General features: G+C 37.4%; 1 protein-coding gene across 9 annotated transcripts in view; it reads left to right on the forward strand.

The window, feature by feature from the left end:
- Window positions 1-25,241, forward strand: part of MEGF10 (multiple EGF like domains 10) — a 421,346-nt gene that overhangs the window by 316,968 nt on the left and 79,137 nt on the right. For all 9 annotated transcript variants that reach the window (XM_071209742.1, XM_071209743.1, XM_071209736.1 and 6 more), the window contains one exon: window positions 19,580-19,672. In XM_071209742.1, the coding sequence (XP_071065843.1) occupies window positions 19,580-19,672 (93 nt within the window). The remainder of the gene's footprint in view (window positions 1-19,579; window positions 19,673-25,241) is intronic.

Raw genomic sequence — 25,241 nt, forward strand, 5'->3', positions numbered from 1 at the left:
CTCACAGGAAAAGCTGCAGAAGAGAGTAGCAGGTTGGGAAGTTAGCAACTACCCCATCTATGGGAAGGATTGGTTAATTCAGATGCAAAGCCATGGTACTCAGTAACAGATGACCTTGGCTTCACTTTGGCTGATGACAGAGAAAGCAGGTCATTATAAGCAGGGTCACTTGAAGCAGAATTGTAAAGGAACAAAGGGAGTGGCCAGGGGTCCTTCCTCCAGTCCAGCCCAGATGCCCAGTCCTCTCCTGCTGGATGCTGCTACAAAGGGGGAGACCATTCTGATAAATGTTTCCTTTGTAGTAGATTTGTTAGACGGAGGAGGTCAAAGGCTAACCCCAAATTAAAGCTCTAATGGGGGCATTGCGGGCAGTGTAGCTTGCAGTGAAATTAGAAGGAAGGATTTGGGGTACTGACTGGGTCACTACCTACTCTATTGCTGTGAAGACCAGCTCTGATGGTAGGAGAGCAGTTCCCATGAATGTGCCCTGCCTGTTGTTGGCACTCATTAAGAGGGCTTGAAACTGTAAATAAGAAGCCTTAACTCCCACACACTGAACTGTATATGATTTCCTGTTCTTAGCAGAGAGAAGTGTGACAATTGATTATCATAGCAGTGAATTGAATATTCACAGCTGATTTTAACTTGGCCAATTTTATATAAAACTGAACTGGCCCTAGACAAACAAGGAGATGGAATCGTGGTTGGTGTTTAGGTGAGAAATCGTCCCGCAGATGAACTTTATTCTTGTTAGAATGTCATGCTTCAGTAAACAGTGGGTTTACAACCAAAATTTTGGGTTAAGGGCTTAGAAACTTCTACAGTTCACTTACACAGGGCAATTGCTCTTGTCTGGAAGACAGACATGCCACACAGGTGGCACACTGGAGGACCATATTAGGCTGTTTGTCTTATAACCCATACATCACTTCTTTTTGTTTTGGAATTTTATGTTACATTAGACTAGAATTAACAAAAAGCTTCCTTTTGTCATGGTGGGTGGAATGGGATGTGCTATCTCTTGAAGTGACCTCCCAGAACATTGTGTTTAGAAGGGTTCAGAGACCATGTCTGGGCTAATTAAGAAAGAACAGAGTGACCCATTAGTGACCTCTGCTATGGACATTGCAAGGGCAGCAGATGGCCTGCTGACCCACATTTGCCATTTCTTATATCAGACTCAGACTAACATCCTATGACATTTTGGAACCTTTGAATCACGATGATAACCATTGAGGTTCCTGAATCATGTACCTGACCAAAGTCTCCTATCATACCAAGCTCCACTATTTAACTGGGATATCATGTTTACTTGTTCCTTCTATTGTCCCCAGGACAAATTAGCTTCCTCTTTGTGAGCTGTAATGTTTCCCATACTAATTCAGGATGGTATTAGCAGCAGTTTTGTTTACGGGATGAAAAAATATTTTTAACGGCTACAATTTGCCTCAGTGTCAACCTTAAGAGGGTCTGCTTAACTGGAGATTAGCAGCCATGGGCAAACTGGTCACATGGGAAAGGCTTTTGGGAAGAGAGCACTGAAGGTACTTATTTCCCCAACCCAACGCTTATGTAAGAGCATATTTAATTCTTTATCCAGAGTGTATCACTTTGGTCTTTTCTTGCTTCTAAGTTTAGGGTCCATAGTTTTCAGGATGGGAACAGGAGAAATGCACGGTAAGACACCTTGGTTTGGCTATAAAGATTCAGCTCTTGGCACAAGAGTTCTGGAGAACTAGGCTTCTCTGATGGACTTTGAGCAGCCAGGTGAGAGCTGAAGGAGAGAAGAAGCACCACTCTCTGAAGGTCAAGACAGGCAGAGCCTTTTTGCTGTGGAGTTGGTTGATTCTTACATGCTTGTTTGATAATAAAGTTGTGGTCTTGTCAGTTATTTCCAAAAAGCCTTAGGCTGTAGCCTCTTTCAAACAAACCCGTTTGAATATAGATAAAAGTGAGACAATCCTGTTAGCCTAGCCAAGGAGACCCTGAACTGACAGGGATCAGATGGTGTATTTCTGAGTATACCCACCCACCCATTATGCCCTCGCGGCCACTGGCTGTGGATTTTTTCATGTTTCCGTCGTGACTCTGTGCTCTGTTGCTATGAAGTCCAACTTGGTTCAGAGAACCTACAAGTAAATATTAGGAAAGGTCATTTGTCCACATCCCACACCAGCAGAAATTCCAATTTTCCCACACATCTTTAGGAATCGAAGTTCTGATTTCCAGCTTTGGTAATTGGTCTCTGCTAATAGTGAAGATAGGCAATCTAGTGCATAGTTCAGGAAAACTTTGTTGCCAAGGCATGCTCACTACTTAGGATTTTATAAATCGAAACCATGAATTTAGTAAACAAAACAAAACGTCTCTGTGAATTCAAGATAACCTCACTAAAAAGTTGGAAATCATGTCTGCTGCCATCAAAGATGTTCCTGCTTTTTACTTAAGAAAGTCCACCTTTAGGGTCCCATGGAAGCAGGGTCAAAGGAAAACAATGAAACTACCTTAGCTCTAAAAAATTAGTTCCTGGAATTGCAGTCTTTGCAGAGCAGGTAGAATTTTTACAGGCCTAATAATTTATGCAATCTCCTTGCAGGGGTAAATAATAACTAATATAAAAGCCTGTAACTGAGAAACAGTTTCTCTTGTACTATGGTCCAAAACTTCTTCAGGCAGAGTAATTTGAAAATAATGGAAAAAACACATTTTGATCTAACTGCCCAACCACAAAACATTGACATGGCCAGGTGGTGACAGCACTTGCATTTTTTAACCTGGGAAAGTGACCATCAGCATTTTTGCAGACAATCTAGTAGTAAACCTAGTGCATCTCCCAGGGCCACACACAGAAATGCTAAGGGAGATAGAAGCAACCTTGCATTGGGGCTAAGATCCTATTCTTTTCTTAAGTTGTAGTAATAATATTTTTTCTTGCTAAATAATTCCAAAAAAGGTCTGAGAGAAATTAGCTAGAGCTTAAGACAATATACATAAAAAAATCAGATTTGTTTATTGGGTCACAGAGGACAAGTGTTAACTCAAGGTTGGCCTCCCCCCCTGATTTGCTGGGTACATTTAAACATATCATAGGTTAAAGATATGGCAGCTGAATTGATCTTTATAATTAGAAACAACAGCTAAGTTAATTTATTGTGTTTAATATGTATTGGAGAGACATAGAAGAAAATGGGACCACCTCAAATGAAATCTGCTTGTGGATGGGGTTGTTGATGGATCTCCAGGAACCTGGATTCTAGGCTTTATCCATAATTGAGTAATCTTAGTGTGGACTCATCCTGCAGAACTCACCATTGCTTTATGTAATAAACTTGTGAAATGCTCTGTGCTTGATCCCTTTTCTTGAAGGTTTACTTTAACTTGTTAAAGACAGTGAAGGCATGTCTTAATCCTTTTTGACCATGGACTTTCCTACTGCCCCCTCTATTTTTTTTCAAGAATATGTTGAGATTAATTCCACTTATCTTGGGAAATATTGCAATAAGTGATTCACTTTGTTTTTTTATAACCTTAGACTGGGTAATTATAAATATTTACAAATTATCAGGCTCTGTGAATCTTTGATTTCTTCTAAGGAAAGCATAATGTCTGTTTTTAACAACTCAAGAAAGAGAAAATTTTTTTTGAATCATGACAGGGTATAGCAGATGTTTCCTTGCCTTCACCATGGCACGGAAGAGGTAGCTCTTTTACTGGCCTTGCCAGTGGGGACAGCATTGGCTGGAACTCTCCTCCAAACTTTGAAATGTTATCAGAATTATTTATATATCAGAGATATTTCACAGCAAAGAGTTGTCTACCAAAAGTAAGGTGGCTAATAAGTATGCATATGAAGCAGCTTTTGGTGTTAAATTTGAAACCAGTTATATGAATCACAGAGTTAGCAGTTGGTTCAGTGTTAAAAACTGAAATTAAGGAAAAAGGAGATTTATATTTTAAAAAGTGACCTGTCAAAGAACTTAAAAGCCCTTTATTCCATGTTCTTTTAGGACCTTCACTGATATTCTCATAAAGCAGACAGGAATCTTTGTCAGAGGTGATAAATTGGCAGGTTGCTTCACATTTTAAAAACTTGTTTCACATAAAACTTCAGATTTTCAGCTTCCGTGGGAAAACCAGGAAATTAACACTGGCTTGATACTCTTATGTAGCTACAAACAGGAGACACTGCAGGGAAACCACCCCCTTTAGACGGAGGAGTGCTCTGGTTTCCCCAGACCCAACTGACTTGCATTACACTCCTGTTCTCTGCCTGGTCCCTGCAAGCATCTGGGTTAGTGTTCTCTGGTTTCTGAGGGGCTGTTTCTATAGCAAAGCACTGTGGCCAGCTCTCTTAGATGCCTTATCCTCCCCTTTTTGAAGAAATTCTACCCCTTAATTTATACATTTGGCTTAAGTTTTGATATTGAAATTAAAATGACCCTGACAAGGGAAATACATTTAGCAGTTATTATTAGTCCTTGACTCTTGGGTATGAGGACTCCTTTATTCCAGAGCTGGTTCAGACAGGGAAGGGGAGCGAAAAGAAGTGAGGGCACCAGAGTCCAAAAGAAAATGTCCAGGAACTGCCACCGCAGATATTAAATGGCAAAAATGTTAACCTCCAATATGACTTCCACCACCTGCTTAACTTTCTCTAGGTCTGGCCTTTATTATTAACGTGTGATTCAGACGTATTGGCCTACCGGAATGAAATAGGCAGACAGGGGGAAATGCCATGTGGTGGAAAACATCTGTGGGAAAGAATATCTGTGAAAGAATTCCGTGACTCCATAGCGAGCCCACCAAGGGGAATGCCGTTCTAAAAGCAGAAGAGTCTGATATTAGCACTTTCCTTAGAATCATCACATTTTCCTCATAAACGTGACAGGGACAGCAGGGAAATAATTTGTCCCAAAATGAATCTACCTTCCTTCTGGCTTATTTTCTAAATTGTATCCTGATGATTTTGAAATCCTTCTAAGATTGAATCAATTTGCATTCCTAACATCAGACCTGTTGTAGGCCAAGTGTTAGGGATTTGTGCTTAGGAAACCTCACTTTCATTCCAGCACTCATTAATTATGACCCATTAGAACCATGTTACTTAAACTCTGATTCTACCCAAAGAGACACAATGCAGGAATCTTGGCCAAAACAGATAATTCCTATGTAAGTGTGGAATTAAGCTCAAAACTCTTTCCATTTACAAATAAATGAATAGGATTACGTGTACCACAGAGGGTATTTCAATCCCTTGTTTAGGATCTATTACAATAGTCTATTTTAACACAAACTGTATTTTTGTTTTATTTTGTAGAAGAATAGTTTGATAGAACACATTGCATTGTGATTTTTTTATTATTAGCTTTTCACAAGTAATTATTTCTCATGATGGTGTAAGATCAATACCCTCATAGGCAATGGGAGAGCCCACCCATCAGTGACCATAAGCTCTTATTGAAATCGCAAAGTGTATGTAGTATATTAGTGTTAAGTTACATTTGTTCCCCCTACTGTCTTCTGTAAAGGGGAGAGGACTCTTTGCCCCTCTTTGGAAAGTCTCCTCAAACTCTAGTTTCCTGTTTTGTTTTTTTTCCTCACATTTTACTGAAGTATAATGGACATACAATAAACTGGATATATTTAAGAATACCATTTGATAAGTATTTATGTATGTATACCGTCACCACAATGATGATAGTGAATTTATTCATCACACACAAATGTGTCTTCATGCCACTTTATAATTCCTCCCATTCATTCCTCTTTGATCCCCACTTCCCCAGGGAACTATTAATCTGCTTTCTGCCACTCTAGATTTGTTTGTATTTTCTAGAACTTTATATATAAGATATATATATATATAGTATAGTATGGTAAATATATGGTATATATAGTATAGTATGTTCCTTTTTCTTCTGGTCTTTTTCACTCAGCATAATCCTTTTGAGATGCATCTATGTTATTGCATGTATCAATAGTTCATGCTTTCTTATTACTGAGTAGTTTTCAATTGTGTGACTATACCATGATTTGTTTATCCTTTCACATGTATATGGACAATAGAGTTCTTCTAAATTTTTTGTTATTACAAATGAAACTTCTCTGAACATTTGTGCACAAGTCTTTAGAGAACTTTATGCTTTCTTTTTCCTTGGGTAAATACATAGGAGAGGAACGACTGAGTTATTTGGTAGGGTGTATGTTCAACACATAAAGAAACTGCCAAACCATTTTCCATAGTACTTGTCCATTTTACATTCCCACTAGCCATCTTTGAGAGTTCCAGTTCCTGCACGTTCTCACCAACACTTGGTATGGTCAGTCGTTTTAATTTTAGACATTTGAATAGATGTATAGTAGTATCTTATTGTGGTCTTAATTTGTAGTTCCTTAATGACCAATGATGGGCATCTTTTCACTAGCATATTTGCTATCAGTATATCTTCTCTGGTGAAGTGTCCAAATTTTTTGCCCATTTTTAAAAATTGGGATGTTTGTTTTCTTATTATTGAGTAGTCTTTATATATTCTTGACACAAGTTTTTATCAGATTTTTTTTTGGCAAATATTTCTTGCAGACTATGGCTTATCTTGCAGTTTTCTCAATGGGGTTTTTGAAGAACAAAAGCTTTTAATTTTAATGAAGTCTGATATTAATTTTTTTTCATGATTGTGATTTGAGGGTCATAACTAAAAAATCTTTACCCAACTCAAGCTCACAAAGGATTTTACCTATGTTTTCTCTTAGAGGTTTTATAGTTTTAGGTTTTCTATTTAGATCTAGATTTAGATTTAGATTTAGATTTTGAGTTAATTTTTGTACATGATGTGAGGTTATGGATCTGAGTTTATTTGTATATGGATATGCAATTTTCCAGTATTGTTTAAGACTGTCCTTTTTCTACAAAAAAATGTATGGTATAAATAGATGAAGTTGGTTGATAGTTTTGTTCAATCTTCTTTAATTTCTCAGTAATATTAATTTTTGATGTTTCACATCTATTGTCAGATTTATCCCTATTAAATTTTTATGCTATTATGAATGGCTTTTTAATTTCATTTTCTGATTGCTCATTGCTAGTATATAGAAATATGATTGAGTTTTGTATATTGATTTTTATCTGCAGTCATGTAAAACTTACTTATTTTTAGTAACTTTTTTTGTGAATTCTATCAGATTTTCTACATAATCATGTTGTTTTAGTTTGCCAAAGGGGTGCTGATGCAAAGTACCAGAAATGTGCTGGCTTTTATAAAGGGTATTTATTTGGGTTAAAATCTTACAGTTCCAATGCTGCGAAAAGTCCAACTGAAGGCACCTGTGCTTTCTCACCAAAGTCAGCTGTTGATCCTGGTGTGTTGCCACGTGGTGAAGCAAAGTGACAGGCAGTCCCTGCCTGGCTGCTGCTTTCCTCTCCAGGCTTCCTCTCTTAGGCTCAAGTACTCTGCTTTCTTGACAGTTTCAGCTGGCATAGGGCTTGTCTCATACTGGCTTCTCTGTATCAGTCTGGCCTGTTCGGCTCTTTTCCCAAGTTCAGCTGTAAGCTATTAGGCATAGAATGGGGCTGGCCTCCTCTGGAGCTGCGCCATGGGCCCAGCCTCTTGGGGGCTTCATGCTTAAGCTTGTACATTTGAGTCCATTTATATCAGACTCAGCAATGGGGTGGGGACTCAACCTGAGTCACACCTCACTGATCTAATACAATCAAAAACCCTAAACAATCTCACCAGGTAATCTAATCAAAGTTCTCTCAGCTGAATTGAATACAATCAAAGGGTATCACACCCAGAAGACTAGATTAGTTTACAAACATAATTTTTCTTTTTGGGAGTCATAAAATAATCTCAAACTGTCACACATGTTGTCTATAAAAAAAGCAGTTTTACCTACTTTCCATTCTGAATGAAATTTTTTTTTTTTAAAGATTTATTTATTTAATCCCCCCCCCCCCCCCCCCCCGTTGTCTGTTCTCAGTATCTATTTGCTGCGTCTTGTTTCTTTGTCCGCTTCTGTTGTCGTCAGGGGCACGGGAAGTGTGGGTGGCGCCATTCCTGGGCAGGCTGCACTTTCTTTTCACGCTGGGCGGCTCTCCTCACGGGCGCACTCCTTTTCTGAATGAATTTTATTTCTTTTTCATATCTTACTGCACTTGTTAGAACCTCTAGTACAATGCTTAATAGAAATTGTAGGAGCAGATATCCTTGTCTTGTTCCTAATAGTAGAGGGAAAACACTCAATTTTTTTCCACTGAGTATGATGTGAGTAGTAGGTTTTTTCTATTTGTCTTCAAAGAAGTACCTTTGTATTTGTTGAAAATTTTTTTATCAGGAATGGATGTTGGGTTTTGTCAAATGCTTTTATTGCATCTATTGTTTATAAGCATATGGGTTTTACTTTTAGTTATATATATATACATATATGATGAATTACAAACCCTACCTGGCCATGAAGTTTACTCTTCTTTATATAATGGTGGATTAAATTCGCTAAACTTTTGTTTAGAATCTTTGCATCTACTTTAATGAGGGATATTTGTTTGTATTATTGTAAATTTCTTTTCTTGTTTAAGTATCAAGATAATTTTAGTCTCATGGAATGAGTACGGATATATTCTGTCCTCAATTTTCTGAAAGAAGTTGCAGAATTGATATTTCTTCTTCTAAGGTTTTGTAGAGTTCACCAGTGAAGCCATCTAGGGTTGGAGTTTTATTTTTTAGGAAAGTTTTTAACTAAAATTTAATTTCTTTAGTATATATAGGGTCATTCAGGTTATTTATTTCTACTCGGGTGTACTGGTTTGCCAAAGGGGTACCAATGCAAAGTACCAGAAATCTGTTGGCTTTATAATGGGTATTTATTTGCGGTAAAACTTACAGTTTCAAGGCCATGAAAAGTCCAACTCAAGGCACCTTAAGAGGTGCTTTCTTACCAAAGTCAGCTGCCCTGCGTTGAAGCAAGATGGTGAGCGATCTCTGCTTGGTCTCTGCTTCTCATCCGGGCTTTGCTCTGTGGCTCAGTTGCTCTGCTTTCTTCCTGATTTCAGTTGCAAGCTTGCATGGGGCTTGTAATTTAGGGCTCCCTGTATCAGTCTCAGCTGTTCTGCTCTCCTACTTTCAGCTATAAGCTATCAGGTAAATGGTTCATCTCTCCCAGGACCTCAGCTATTTGAGTCTTCTCCTTTCTGTCACATGGCAGGACAAAAAATGACAGAGCTCTCCCTTTGTCTTAATTTTTCTCTGTGTTTCCATTTATATCAGACCCAGTAAGGGAGAGGAGACCCAACTTGAGTTATGCCTTATTAATGTAGCCTAATCAAAAGCCCAGAAAAGTAATCTTATCAAGTGATGTAATGAAAGGCCCCGCAGCTGAATTTAATGCATTCAAAGGCTATCACACCCAGAGGAATAGATTAGTTTACAATCTTTCTCTTTTGAGGATTCATAAAGTAATCTCAAACTGTCACATTGAGTAAGCTTGATAGTTTCTACATATTATCTAAGTTTTAAATTTAAATTGGCATCAAGTTGTTAACATTCCTTTCTAATCTCTTTAATATCTGTAGACCCTAATAATAGCATGTTTCTCATTTCTGATACTGGTAATTTGTGTCTTCTCCCCTTCTTGCCTGATCAGTCTGGCCAGAAGCTGATCAATTTCATTGATCTTATCAAAGAAATGGCTTTTGTTTTCATTGATTTTCTCTACTGCTCTTCTGTTTTGTATTTCATAATTTCTGCTTTGACTTTTACTATTTCCTTTCTTTTCTATAATTTGGCTTTAATTTGTTCTTCATTTTCTAGTTTTTAAAGGTGAAAGCTGAGTAATTGATTTGAGACATTTCTTCTTTTGTAATATATGCATTTAGTGCTATAAAAATTTCCCCTAAGCACTGCTTTAGCAGCATTCCAAAATTTTGAATTTTCATTTACTTTTCAGTACTTTTTAACTTCCCTTTTGATTTATTTATCCATAGGTTATTTTAAAGTATATCATTTAGTTTCCAGATATTTGGAGCCTTTCTACATTTATTTTGTTATTGATTCCTGATTAAATTTCACTATGATCAGGATACATTTTGTATGACTTGACTCTTAAACTTCATTGAAACTTGTTTTATAACCGAGAATATGATCTAACTTGATAAACTTTCTCTATACACTTGAAAAGAATGTGTTTCCTGCTGTTGAGTGAAATAATCTATAAATGTAAATTAGGTTGTTGGTGCAAAGTTTTGTTCAAGTCTGCCATATTGTTGCTGATTTTCTGTCCAGTTCTATCAATTACTGAAATGGATTATTGGAATCTCTCACTTGTCTCACTTTTGCTGTTTCTCACTGCAGTTTTTGAAAGTCTGATATTAGGTGCATACAAGTTTAATATGTCATTTTAATGAATTGACCACTTTATCATTATGAAAGTAGCTTCTTTATCTCTAGTAATATTCATTGCCCTGAAATTTCCTTTGTTAGATATTAGTATAACTACTTCAGATTTCTTTTGATTAATAATAGCATGGTATAACTTTTTACATCATTTTACTTTTGACAAATTTGGGGTTTTATATTTGAAGCATGTTTCTTGTAGCAGATTATAGTTGGGTCTTGCCTTTTTATCAGTCTGACGATCTTTGCCTTTTAATTAAGGTGCTTAGAACATTTACATTTAATGTGATTATTGACATCATTAGGTTTAAGTTGGCATCTGGCTATTCATTTTCTCCTTTTTAATGGAAAATTGTTTTTAAATTTTTTTCCTTTTTTAAAATTTTTTATTTTTTTTAAAGATAGATTACATAAATATTACATAAGAACATAGGGGATTCCCATTTGCCCTGCTCCCCACACCACCCACATTTACCCACATTAACAACATCCTTCATTAGTGTGGTATACATTCATTGCAATTGATGATCACATTTTGGAGCATTGCCACTAAGCATATATTATAGTTTACAATGTAGTTTACATTCTCTCCCACACAATTCTGTAGATTATGGCAAGATATATAATGGCCCATATCTGTCATTGTAATGTCATTCAGAACAATTCCCAAGTCCCCAAAATGCCCCTGTATTACACTTGTTTTCCTTCTCCCTGACCTCAGAACCCCCAGTGGGCACTGCTTTTACATCAATGATGTAAGTTCTTCCATTGCTAGGATCACAATAAGTCTATAGAAGAATATCAGTAAGTCTACTCTAGTCTGTAGTTCATTCCCCAATCCTGAGAATTCTGGGATGGTGATGCCCACTCCACCTCTAGTTGAGAGGGGGCTTCAGTCCCATACAGCCGATGGATGGGACTTTCTTGCTTGCAGGTGTAAACTCTCTTGGTTCCTTGCTGTGGTGGTTGTCCATCATCACCTCCTTGATAGTTGTCCTGGATGAGTCCAATGAATTGGAGAGTAAGTGTTGCAACTCCGTTGAGGTTCAGGGCCCAGCTGACTGGCTATTCATTTTCTACTTGCCCCATCTGTTCTTTGTTCCCATTTTCCTCTTTTTCTGTCTTCTTTTGGGTTGAATATTTTTTATGATTCTACATTATCTTCTTTGTTGATTTATTAGTCATAACTCTTAGATTTGCTGTTTTGTGGTTGTTTTAGGGTTTGCTGTATGCATATTTATGCATATTTAGCTCCTTTCATATTATAATTTGAGCCAAAATGGGGCTTCAGAAAGAAAATGGAATATGTATCTGATGCCAGGAGTTTTGATACCCCTCATATCTTTGGCCATCCCACTTGAACTTGGGTTGTGACTCCTTTACTTCTAATGTATGGTGGAAACAGAGTTCACACATTTTCTTCTCATAGAGATGGGCCTTCAATTTCTTCTGCTAGTTTCGATATTTATTTAATTCAGTAACTGACTCATCTGAAAGATCTCTTGAAGGGGCAGTTTACTGGTTAGGAATCAGGTTGGCTACAAAAACCAGACCTGAAAAATAGAAGCATAAACATACTAGGGCTTTATTTTTCTCATGTAGTAAGAAGTCTAGAAGTGGGTGGTTTTTGACATTTGTTCATACATACAAGGAATTCAGAGCTAAGGGTTTCATGATTTTTTTGAGTCCTTCCCTTGGAGTTAACTGATGGCTTTTACAGATTTAGCCATTTTGCTTACACATCAAGCATCAGGAAGGAGGAAAAGAAGAGGAATTGCACTTACTAACTGAATCTGTCCTCATGCATTGCTATCTACATGGACATGTCAATCTAGAAAGGAGGCCAGGAACTGTAGTTTATTGCTGTTCCCATGTCCTGATAAAATTGGGGTTCTGTTAATAAGGATGGAGAGAAGAATAGACATTAGGTATATGATTAGCATTGCCTGCCGACGACACTGTTAGTAATGGTTCTTTCTACTTATCCTTAAGAACTATGAAAGTCCTATCAGGAATGGAGGGAGAGGATTTTTATATTTGGATTTTTTCCTTAGTGTTCTTTCACTCTCTCCATGACTGATCAGCCTTGTGAACCACTGGTGGTTTTGAGAAAAGAACTTGCCATCTCTGCCTCTGTCCCCAGCAGCAGGTTAGGCAACTTGGGGATGGACTGCAAGGAGGATGTAGTTTGAGGCAGCCCAAGTTGGCTACTTTTCCTGCAAATTTATTAAAAAGGTGTCTACTTCCTCAGTTCAGATATTATCTCTTTCATGAGACCCTTTTTAATTAATTCCCTCCCAGTTGCAATTAATTGCTCCCTCTCCTGATCATCCATAGTATTTTTCATAATAGCTTTATTGAGGATGCACATACCGTACACCTCACCAATTTAAAGTGTACAATTCAATGTTTTTTTTGTATATTTACAGAGTTCTACAAGCATCACTATAAGTTTAGAATATTTTCATCACTTTGAAAAGAAATCCCATGTCAATTAGCCATCACCTCTCAATTTCCCTGCAAATCCCTCAGCCCTTGGCAACCAATAATTTACTCTCTCTCTATAGATTTATCTTTTCTGGACATGTAATATAAATGGAATCACACAGTATTGTCCCACAGTAATTTGTTCACACCTCTCTTGTTACCCTGCTGTGTTTATTGGGTTTGGGGAGCTTACATCTGACTTCCTCTGCTGACTTTGAGTTCCTAATCTGCAATTTTTTTCTCCATAACTGTGTTTAGCAATATGCCTAAACTGCAGCAATTGCCTGCTGCATCAGTAAATATTAAATGGAAGAGAAGAGAGAATTCCCTTCCCTTTTATAACTTAATACAATGGATTAGGCTACAGTGTGACACTGGAAAAATAAAAAGGGCTCCTATTTGTACTGAACCTCATAGTAGCAATTAAATTCCATGAAGACTTTGCATATAATTGGCCTCAGACAAAAGTATGGAGGAAATAAATTTTATGGTGGAAGTCAGCTCTCTGTTTGCTTTCTTCCTCATCAGCATCCTCCTTTGAATCTTGACTCCTGGCCATCTCTACAGCTGCCCTAGTATCTAAGCCAGGCCTTGTACCAGCTTGCTCCCATTAAAACCCACCACATGCTTGGTCCACAATTGGTTTGATGAAAGAACACCAGTCTAGGAGTTAGGCACCAGGGCTTAATCCCACTTCTGCTTTAAACACAGCTACAAATATTGGGAAAATCATTAGATTTTCCTATTCTCACTTTCCTTGACTGAGGGAATTATGTTTAGTCAAGACACTGCTGGCTTTAAAAGTCTGATTCCTCTATAGCAACAACCAGAATAAATAAGAAAAAACAAAATTTATTATTTAGACTGTTTATTCCTAATAACACTGGAATAAAGGAACTCATAAAGAAAGATGTGTTTTCTGGAAGGTGTTTTTTTTTTTTTATTATGCAGTTATTTTCAAGAGATATTTTAAACCTGGAAGCGTTTTCCAAAATTAATTAAAACAAACTGATTATACAAAATCCTTTAGGACAAAGGTATAGACTGTGTTTAGAGATGTAATTCATTTACAAGGACGTTTTTCATGTGCCCACTCTGATTCTCAACTTTTCATCACATCTCAGGTGTAAATCCAAAGGAAAATGTATGTGGCAAAAGAAAAAAATGATTTGGTATAGTTAGCAGCTCTCAATACTGAAGTCAAGTATTTACAAGTGAAAAGAATGAGGTTCAGTGCACTAGCAATGGGATTTAAATGGATTTAGGTCCTGAGGCTGAAACAGAAGCCTAATTACAGAAGATCCCAGGGTCATCATGTCAGTCCTCACCTGTTTGTCAGGCAGACAGACTGTCCACAGCTTTCACTTCAAAGACGTAGCATGTTCTTCTCATCAGCATCTTTTGCCTCCCAGTTCTTGAGTTGACTTGACTGTCTCTTGCAGCTTGATGTGTCTTCAGCAGTGTATTGAGTGTGGGTCCAGAGATTCAGCTAATATCTGTCCTCTAAAAAAGGCCACTGAAAATTCAAAATATGGTATTTAATGATTTTCTAAAAGTGGGGAAGGAAAAGAAATCCTATTGGATAGATACTCTTTGTAGTGTTGGATTTAATTGCCATTTTAAAAACAAGGAGGAAAAGGACATGGATAAGGAATAAAATGACTGTTTCCATTGATAGCTACACTTAGGATGGATCTTTTGTGTCTTTCCTTGAAATCCAAGCTATAAAACCTTTTCTAGAGTAGACCTTTATTTCCTTTCTTCCTCTCTAGTTCACCAGAGTATTAGTAGACATGAGCATTAGTAGATATCTGATGCTCAGTGAGAGAAACTAGACCATTAATAACTTCAGGCTTTAATGCTTAGATGTGATTCCATTGGCTTTAACTTTTTATTTTTATTTTACTAACCAAGGTCAATAGTTTACATTATGGCTTACACTTTTGACGGTACAGTTTTATAGGATTTAACAAAATGTATAATGACCTGTATCCATCATTGCAGTATCATGCAGAACAATTCCAATGCCCTAAAATCACCCTGTGTTCCACCTGTTCTTCCTGCCTTCTCTCCTTAGAACCTCTCGTGACCAATATCTTTGTATCAATGTTACAAGTTCTTCCGTTTATAAGTCTACTTTTGTCCATGCTTGTATTTCCCTCCTTATGCTTGTTCATTCCTCACTCTTGAGGATTTGGGGATGGGGATGCCTGCTCTGCTTCATATTGAGAGGGGTATGGATCTTATGGGGCAGATGGAAGGAACTGTTTTGCTTGCAGTTGTAGATCCTCTTTGTTTTTTTGGGGATGGGGTTTGCCCTTCATCATCATTTTGTTAGTTGTCCTGGGCAAGTCTGCTGAGATTCAGGGCTCAACCATTATGCGTACAGATTGAAGATTTAAGTCTCTGGGACATACATTTAATGGGTATAGTACTAATTTTAGGTTCAAATAAAAGAGGTAGAAGAATCGTGTGCAGGGAAATTGTAAATGAGTCTAACTCTGTTACAGTTGGGAAATATATTTCAAGGTAAGGCCTACTGACAGGGTGCTGATTTCATGAGGTTGTGTGCCTTGCCTATAATGTCCAGATGCCTCTAGAGCCCTCGAGAACTCCCTGTTCAGTGTTGCTTATGTGGCGTTAGTAAGATGTGCCTGAAAGGTGAATAAGTGTAACCTCTGAAATACCATTGGCTTTAACTTTAGTTAAGGGGAAAAAAAATCATCAGGAAAGCAGATTCTCCCTTCTAGTTTCTAATTAACTTACAACCTAATTTATTTTCTGCTTAAAACTATTCAATATTGCTTCAGACTTTGGTCAAATGTTAGCTCAAGGTTTTCATAAAAATAATCCAGATTTTAAAATGACCATTACAGGATTTATTTTCATCTATTAGAGTTGACTAGATTTCTTTGGGTTATTTCAGAAAGTTCAAACCATCAGGAAACAAACATGAGAGCATCTATATAATTATTCAGCAATCTCAAAGCATTCTGAATCAGGTTTCCTTTAATTCTATCTATAGGAATTTATTTATTATCCTGTTTTAGAATTAAAAAAACAAGAGCAACAAATACACAGTCATTTGGGAACCAAGCATATGCATTTCTGATTCTAAGTTCTATGGAACACATACTTAACTTGTCATGCACTTATTTAACCATTTTAATAAAGGTTATCTTGATATTGAAGGAAGGGTGCTAGACCTGCTTGCTTGAGCCTACCTTTCTTACTAAGAGATTCAGGTGGGTATGCTGGAAATCATTTGGGGTCACCTTGGGTTTAAGAACCAACACAAGTACAACTAAAACCAAATTTTAATCTGCAGCCTCTTTGGTAATTATGGATATCAAAGAAATCATTTGTGGAGAGAGAGAGAAAAAGAGTGTGAAAGAAAGCAAAAAGGAAGATAGGGAATGAAAACATGAAAGGAGTGAGAAGAAGGGGAGAGCAGCAAATTGAATCTGTCTATTGGATACCCCCAATATCTTCCTCTCAAGACCAGTCCCTTCCCCAGGAGTTATGCAAATGCATGTCGCTCCAATCCAGTCTGACTTCCTGGGTACCTGTAGGTTTTCATATTCTGAAAAAGTAGAATTAATTCTTTTGTCAAATGCAATCGTATATGAAATTCCAATATATAATAAATAAAATAGTGTTTTATTAATATAAATTTACTTTATAAGTTAATATTGATAGCATTTACACAGCAGAAAATTAATTGGTGAGAGCAACAGGACTTTTAAAACAGTGCAGACATATAAGATTCAGGGTCATGCATTACACTTTATTTTATCAGCCATCACATCCAATTTCTGTGTTTTGTTTGAAATTCACAGAATCAAAACATTCTTGTTTCACACTGAATACTGATAGTATCTGATTTTTAAACTTCTCAAGATATACAAGCAAAGTTTTAAATTGCTCTAGTGTCTCGGAGGAGAGATTGGTAAGTTTGGGTTCAAATGCAGATCATTAACTTTATGTTGCAAATTAATGTTATCAGTACTTAAAACAAGTCATCAAAGTACCCTGAATTTACAAAGGGTGCCAGCACTCACTGTAAGTTGGGAGCATTCGGTGTACCTGGTGTCATATAACATTCTATAGCATACCTCCCAGAACATGCTCCATACTGTTAGACCTGAGCCTTCTGTGGCATTTAATTGATCCTTGCATACTTATGTCAGGGTAGCTTGCTTGCCTGTGTGGTTTTACTTGGGCAGTCATGTGCAAACCCAAATTTAAGGAAAGCACAGTAGAGAGCTATGATCCTACAAATGAATAGCCTATGTGCAGGTTCAAACAAATGCATAGAAACGGCAAGAGACACTGATCCCTGAGGTTGGCGCATATTGGGTTAACCTGGCAGCATAGGTCAATATATTATAGGGCCAGTGCATTCAAATATTATAGGCAGCCATTTGCATGTTTGGTTCTTAGTTGCAATTAAATATGTAATTGTTTGAAGCAAATTTTATGAGGCTGCTAAGTACCTCCTTGAAAGTTTAATGTCAGAAAACTCTACTCTGCCCGGGGTCTCAAGCTCATCTGGCCTGGTTGCCTTCATCAGATTGCCTTGGTGCTATGTAATTATCCCGAACTTAAGGAAGTGAGCCTGTGTTTCCTAAAATCAATGGCAATACATTCCATTGTGGTGTTCTCTACCTGATGATTTCTTGTGCCAAATTTTTTAACTTTCAGTAGAATACTCTCTAGCCAATTCTTAGAATAAAGTCTTTATGCTTTAGTCTGCTTTTCAAGGTCCTCCCTTTCTTTCCAAAGCTATTGCCCTAAAACTGCTTTCAACCAGCACTGTTCTTTTCCCTTATTTTGCTTTCTATCTCTTGCTTTTGCTTTCTTATCACCTAAAATGTATTTTTCTTATATAACTTCATGTCTAAATCCTGCCAATCTGTTTGACAAAGCCTTAGAGGTGATTATTATTTTTGGCCCAACAATATAATTCTAGGAGTATATCTTAAGAAATCACTATGGATATACATAGTTAACTCTATGTTGAACATTATTTGTTACAGTATACTTTGTTAGACTTTGTTGTTATTTTAAATAACACACATATCCCAATAAGAAAATTGGTTAAATAAATTATGGTATACCCATAATATGTAATAGTGTATAAATAACATAAATGATTGTTAATGACATGGAAAGTTGTTTCCCATTATATTGAAAATTATAATGATTCTATTTATTTTGAAGAGAAAATAATATAGAGGAAGAAACTCTGAAAGTTTCTACATTCACAAAAATGTTTATAGGTGGTGAAATTGGGAAGACACTTATTTTGCTTATTGGTATTTTATAAAGTGTGAGCAGTAAACTTGTTTTACTTCTGTAATAAGGCATAATTAATCAAACTCATCTATAAGATACCTTATCCCACTCTTAAAGAAAATTTTGAAGTCGCTAAACCAAAAACTCTTCCTTCCAAGTTGTTCTCACAATTGCGCATACATCTAGGTGTTTTGAAGAATATTTACCCAGTACGAGTGACACTAATGTTGAAGGTGAAGCTAATGGGCAGCACAGCATAATTTTGATAGCCCTTTATATCAGCCAACTGAACTTTGCTTTTGGAAATCATGACTGTGCATCCTCTAATGTTTGCAATGATGTCCCCTTGTCTCCAAGGGTTGAACCACACCCAAGATATTCACTGGTGAGAGAGGAACTGAGAGCTAAACATTTCCTAAAGACCTAAGTACATTTTTTCTAATATGCTGAACATAAAAAGGGCATGCAGTTCTGGCATATCATAGGTGTGAATAAGATGTAATAGTGGGAAGTGGATGTGGTTCAGGCAGCTGGGTTCCTGCCTACCACACGGGAAGCCCTGGGTTCAGTTCCCAGTGCCTCCTAAAGAAGACAAGAAAGACAGTGAGCTGGCACAACGGGCTGATGCAGTGAGATGCTGCAGTGAAGAGACATAGCAAGGAAACACAGTGAGAGACATAAAGCAGGGAGCTCAAGCAATTGGGTTTGGTTCCCAGTGCCCCCTAAAAAAAAAAAGAGATGAACAGAGAGCAGACAGTGAGTGCAAACAACGGGGTGGAAGGGGGGAGAAATAAATAAATCTTTTAAAAAAAGATGTAATAGCATGTTCACAATATTTCAGGGGGGCAGAAATAAATAAATAAATTCTTAAAAAAGGTGTAATAGCATATTCACAGTATTTTGGGGGGCAGAAATAAATAAAATAAATCTTTAAAAAAAAGATGTTCACAATATTTCTGGTGATTGTATTATGTCAAGGGAATTACCTGTTGGTTTATTTGGTTGCACTGGAGGCCTGATACTTTGCTTTGTGGCACGTCACTGCATCCATATTATGCTTATCCTGAAATACACAAAGAGGATATATTTGGTAGTCATTGACAATTTTTTTTTCCAAAAAGGGGATTAGGCAATTTTCCTTGAAAATTCTTTTCTAATTTAGCATGAAGTAGAATTAAATAGTAGAAATGAACGGATTTATTTGGAGATAACAAAATAAGAAGAGGAATTGTTTCGTTATACAATTCCTGTAAGAGACAGTAAGAGAGCTGAGGCATGAATTGAAGAAAATTATCAAGCATGCGTGTTGTTTTTAAGTGATACTTGAGCCTAGGATGTGAAGCAGCTGTGTTGTTGAGTTTTTTTTCTTGTGCCAACTTTCTTCATTTGATTGATTTTCTCTCTGACAGCCCACTGCACTGATAAATGTGTCCATGGTCGCTGCATTGCTCCAAACACCTGTCAGTGTGAGCCAGGCTGGGGTGGGACCAACTGCTCCAGTGGTAAGTTTCACCTGCTGTTGTCTGTCTTGGGATGTTTGTGTTGTATGGGCCTTCTTGTCTGTATGTTATCCTGAGCCAAGGGTTTCCATCCTCAGCCCTATGCAGAACATGGCATGGATTCTAAACCCAACTCATTAACACAGTTCCTTTTAAATCTGTACATGTGGTATATACAGAACTGTTGTTAATTGAATTTGAAGAAAGGTACTTGGAAAGAAAGAGATGTCAAGAATCTGATACTTCTGTGAATATGGATGCATTTTCCAGAGTCAGGTCTCACAATAGATTCTATTTCAGTAAGGCAGATATTATGTATATAGATATATATACATATAATGTTTTAACTTTTAACTTTTCTTTTTTCTTGTTAATTTATCTACAATGCTTTCTTGGGGATTAAAATTTACTACCTTTACTCAGAAATAAATTGGTATTTTTGATGCTTAACATGTCTATGTCTGAATCCTGAGATGCAAGTAATTACTTCCTCAGATAACTGTGGAAAATCCTTTGTAATAAAAGAAAACTAGTAAACATTTTGGTACTTATTAAATCAAATAACTTGTGTCTGTTGTGTTAGAATAATAGTTCTAAAATGATGGCATTTTGGAACACTAGCAGGCTGCACCTAAAATCTCGTATTAATTATTATGAGGTTTTAATGATGGAATGCCATATAATACAGTTGATTTTCTAAATTTCACAGTTAAAACTTAAAGTCTTCAGGATTAGCTTATTGCTGTGTATACTTCCTGTTCCTTTACACTCTTTTTTGCACTAAAAAATACCAGAGGGAGCTGCAGTGAAACCAAATTATCATGCACGTAACTTTACATTGACGAAAGGAAATGCCAATTAAAAAAGATTTTTTAGCAGCTTCTCATGGCGGCACAAATTTGTCCTCACTGCAAACGAATGCTTTTCTGAAACTAGTCTGAAAGTGCTTTAAACTGTCTGGAAAAGCTGGTTTAAAGAATATTTACTTGAGGAGTTTACTTTGATTAGAGCCACTTGTTTCAGAGTTGTGCTCTCTCAGCTTTCTGAAACTGCATCTCCAGGGGAATTCCTTGATGTTGGCTGTGCACAGACCACTCCATGTGAAAGAGCCTTTGTTGTTGTACCTTACACAGGGAGTGTGTGTGCGTGTGTGTGTGTGTGTTTCTGTCTCTGACAGGTTTCTCAATTCAAACGGATAACTGTCTTACCGGGTTTTGCTTTGCGTCTGTTGGGGAGCAGGAGGAGAGTGGGCATTTTGTTCATGTGCCGTGAGGCAAAATGTTTGGGATATGGAACTTGGCTCATGTCCATTTTTCTGGCAGACTGACCTCAAATGAGATGCTGCTTTCATTAACTTTTCCAGCTTACAAAGCAGTTGTGCCTAGACATTTTGAAGAAAAATAACATTATTATTAGCTACTGAGAAAGGGAAGAGTGGGTGTATTCTTCATTCGAAAAATGAGATTTGTTACTAATTCCAGGGCAAGAATGCTGTGGAAGAATTCCAGTTGTATTCACACTTTGTCTCATAAACTGCCACCTACCACAAGCTAAGAGTGAAGAGTGTGTAAAGCACGACAAAAGCTTACATGGGTTTCAGACTTTCTAGAACTGATTTAGACTTCTAGAAAACAAACGGTTGATTATTTTGGGCTTTACTGCCTTTTGAATGAAGCCTCTGGAGTTCTGAGAACACATGTTCTTTCAGTCCTGGAAGATGGTGTTGAGACAACTTTTAATTTATTCTCTACAACTCAAGTTTTGGCTTTTTAATGACCAATTGCATAAATAAACTTGAAGAGATAGCCAAAGTGTTTAAAGCATCTTAAGAAAAAATATCTCTGGCACATTTTTTAAGTACATAAAAAAAATCCCATTCTGGGCCAAAGTACTGGGTTTTGTTGCGTAGGTTTTGTTTTTGGCAGTTACCCTTATTTCCCCTGTGAGGAAACATACCCTTTTGTTTCCCATTGGCCAGATAATTCTTGAACCAAAGTGTATGCTTTAATAATCCACTAAGTAGTAGAGTTAAAATACCTTAATTTTCAGGGACTTTATTTCTATGCCCTCCTCTTTTCTAGCTATTGTTATGCATTGATTTGATGATGCATGTTAGGTACATAAAATGACTCTTTGTGATAAGTAGACTAGCTCCTGTGTCAGTCAGGGTCCAATCAGGAAACAAAAACACTAATTTTTTTCTGAATCAATTTTCTATTTTGTAACAATTTTAGACTTCCAGAAAAGTTGCAATAGTTCAAAGAGTTTCCCCATAACCTTCACCTGGTTTTCCCCAATGGTAACATCTTAAATTGCCTTGGTACCTTTGTCAAATCTCAGAAACTGATATTGGTACATTACTATAAAATACACTCCAGACTTGATTTGGATTTTATCAGTTTTTCCATCCATGTCCTCTTTCTCTTTCAGGATCCAGTCCAGGGTCCCACATGGCATTTCACTGTCATGTCTCTCCAGTCTCCTCTGGTCTCAGACAGGTTTCTTGTCTGTCTTTATTTTTCATAACCTTGAGAGTTTGAGGAGGCCTGGCCAGGTGTCCTGTAGAATGTCCCCCAATCTGTGTTCATCTGGTACTCTCCTTATGATTACACAGGTTTATAGTTTTTCAAAAAGAGTGCCACAGATGCAAAATTCCCCTCTTTATATCACATGTCAGGGCTATCATGGTATCCACATGGTAACATTGATAAGTTGATCTTCATCACTTGGTTGAGGTAGTGTTTGCCAGGTTTCTCTGGATAAGTTACTATTTTTCCCTTCCCTTACTTTATTTTCTGGTGGCAAGTCACTAAGTCCAGCCCATCTTCAAGGGTGAAGGGCAGTAATTAAACTCCACCTCTTTGATTGTATGAAATTCTTCTGTAAGGAGGATTTATTTCTTCTCTCTTATTTATTTAATCAGTTATTTTTATTGGTATGGACTCATATTTATTGGATATTTTGTGTTACATTATTTATTTCCTTGCTCAAACTGTTCAATCTTTGGCCACTGGGTGCTATTTCAGGTGATGCCTATGTCCTTTTGATGTTTCTCCATCCTTTTGGTTTGCTTGTTTTATTTTTATTGAGAACGTCCTTATTTTTTGGTGCTACAAATTACTCCAGGCTCATCTTGTATTTTTCTTGTCCCTGTTCTAGAATCAGCCCTTTCTTCATTTTTCCTCTTCCTTTATTGGACAGTCTTATTTAGAAACCAAGATCTAGGTGCTGGGTCTGCTCATTGCTACTGGGACACATAGTAATTTGAACAGGGAAAGTTTAATATAAAGAATTATTAACTATGACAGGAAATTGGAGTAATGAGGAATTGGTTAGTTAGAAGTGAAAAGAACTCTAAAGAATATAGGAATAGCAGCTACAAGGAGCAGCTACTATCCCTTGGGCTGAGCTAGAGTGCCTCATATATATCTATCTCTCTATATATAATATGGGATAGAGAAAATCCCACTAGGGCTGAGATCCAGACCTCATTTGAGAAAACATAGCCATGGCTCACTGAATGGTAGAGAGGTCTAGCAGAACTTGCTGGAAATGTGCCCTCTAGACTTTGCTAGAAATCTGTTTTATAGGATTCTTGGGAAATCTGTTCATGGAAAATATCTTACCAGAGGCACTCTGCTGCAAAGGTGCCAGGGGAAGTTGCTGGCCTGTGGACACTGCTGGCCACAGTGAATTGCAGGACCTGGATGCTAGAGCAACTAGCCATACTTCAGGTCTTGACACTGGAGAAGCCACTTGTGCAGAACTGGGTCCTGGGAAAGCCAGCATCTGGCTGGAGCAGCCACTCATATTGTGCTTGCACTGCGGGCTAGAGAAGTCAGATGTACTTCAAGAGCCTGCTGAGTAAGCACGTTGAAGCCAGGATAAAAACAAAAACAAAAACAAACTCCCTCCTTCTGCAATGACTCTCTAGCATCCCATACTGTATATGCTTAACATCATGCCAGCTGGCAAAGGAAAAAATATTTAATGGGCCCATATCCACTTTTGCAGAGTAGGCAATGAAGGATGAATTTGGAGCTGAGAGACAATAAAGTACAAACTGGCAGTGCCAGTCCACCCCTTGGCTCCCCAGGTTCTATATGCCCCCTCTACCCACATTCTTACTCCTGCACATCAACAAACCAACTCCATATTTCTCCTTAACAAGGTAGAGACATCCATCTTACAATAAAGAAGTTCTCACTCTCTTCTCAAAATGAAGAGATGCCAGTCCCAACAGTTGTTGCACCGATCACTGATTGTATTCATTTTTCCTCAAAATAAGGCATAGCTCCACTGAATATTGTTACTGAAGGGCTAAAGTTAATGTTTGATGACTTGTATATAAAATAAATAAAAATTAGGAAGAAAAAGAGAAGAGAGCACATACAAATAAACATACGTATAACAAGCAAATAGAAATAATAAGAAGCTATTGCAGGCTTGTTTTCTGTAAACTGGTCACAAGACTGTAGTGCTAGCTATGGCTTCCTTCTCTCCCTGTCCAGTTCGTATTTCCCCTGTCCTGAGCCTAAGTCTCAGCTCCTTGGGGCTCTTTACTTGATGGAGTGACTCAAATCTTTATTCCTGAAGGACCTGGGTTCTTAGCTGCCTTGCTTTCTTTCAGTTGCTGAGGTTTTCTATTAACCTCTACTACTGGAAATGAAAGTTCTAATAGGTGCCTCAGAGAACCCCCTGGGTTCCAGACATATTTCTTCTTTCTCCCATTGTGTAGCAGCAACCAAATTTCTCCTTGATAATCCGTATCAGTCACTTCAGCCAGGAGAGTAATTGCTTTTATTGATATATGTGAGTCTCAAATGGCCAGATGATAATAAATTGATAACTGTCATACACAGCTGTCTCTGTCTCTCCGTATTTTCTTCCCTTCCTAAAATACATGGGAGATTAAGGGACTGAAAAATATCTGAAAATATACAGGTTCATAAAGACTTCCCTTTGAGATTTAATCTGAACGTTCACTTGTCAGTTGAGGGAAGGATTCCTATCTGTGATAAACAGTCAGTGGTCCTGGACTACAATATATTCTGTGTATAAAAAAAAAAAAAAAACAGCTGTGTCAGAGAACTGTACAAAGTTTATTCCCCTGGAGTGAAATTAGGATTTATTTGACAAGATTCATGCATATTGCTTCTTTTTAAATTTAATGAAAATGATTTTTTAAGAAAGCATGCACATATTTTATTTTTATTGCCATCCTGATGTATACCCCAGCCTGCATAAGTAAACATGACATCAGCCTACTTTAACCCCTTCTCTCCCCTCTCCCTCTTTCTCCCCTTCCTTCCCTCTTTGTCATTCTCTCTCTGGTCCACCCTCCCTATCAATCTGACTGTCCATTCTTCAATCCTCTTCCACTCTCCCTGGAGCTGAACAACTGCTGGGGGACAGGGACTGTGTGTTAATAAACTTTCTAGCCTCCATCATGCCTGGTGTGGGATTGGGGCACAGTAAGTGTTCCATGTAATTAGATTGAATGAACTGTATGATTCTGAGAAAAGCATTTGTGTGTTCAGGAAGCAAGCTTTTGTTGAATGATTACTGTGAT

This window comes from Dasypus novemcinctus, chromosome 2 (genome assembly GCF_030445035.2).
Source record: "Dasypus novemcinctus isolate mDasNov1 chromosome 2, mDasNov1.1.hap2, whole genome shotgun sequence".
In the NCBI taxonomy this organism is placed as follows: Eukaryota; Metazoa; Chordata; class Mammalia; order Cingulata; family Dasypodidae; genus Dasypus; species Dasypus novemcinctus.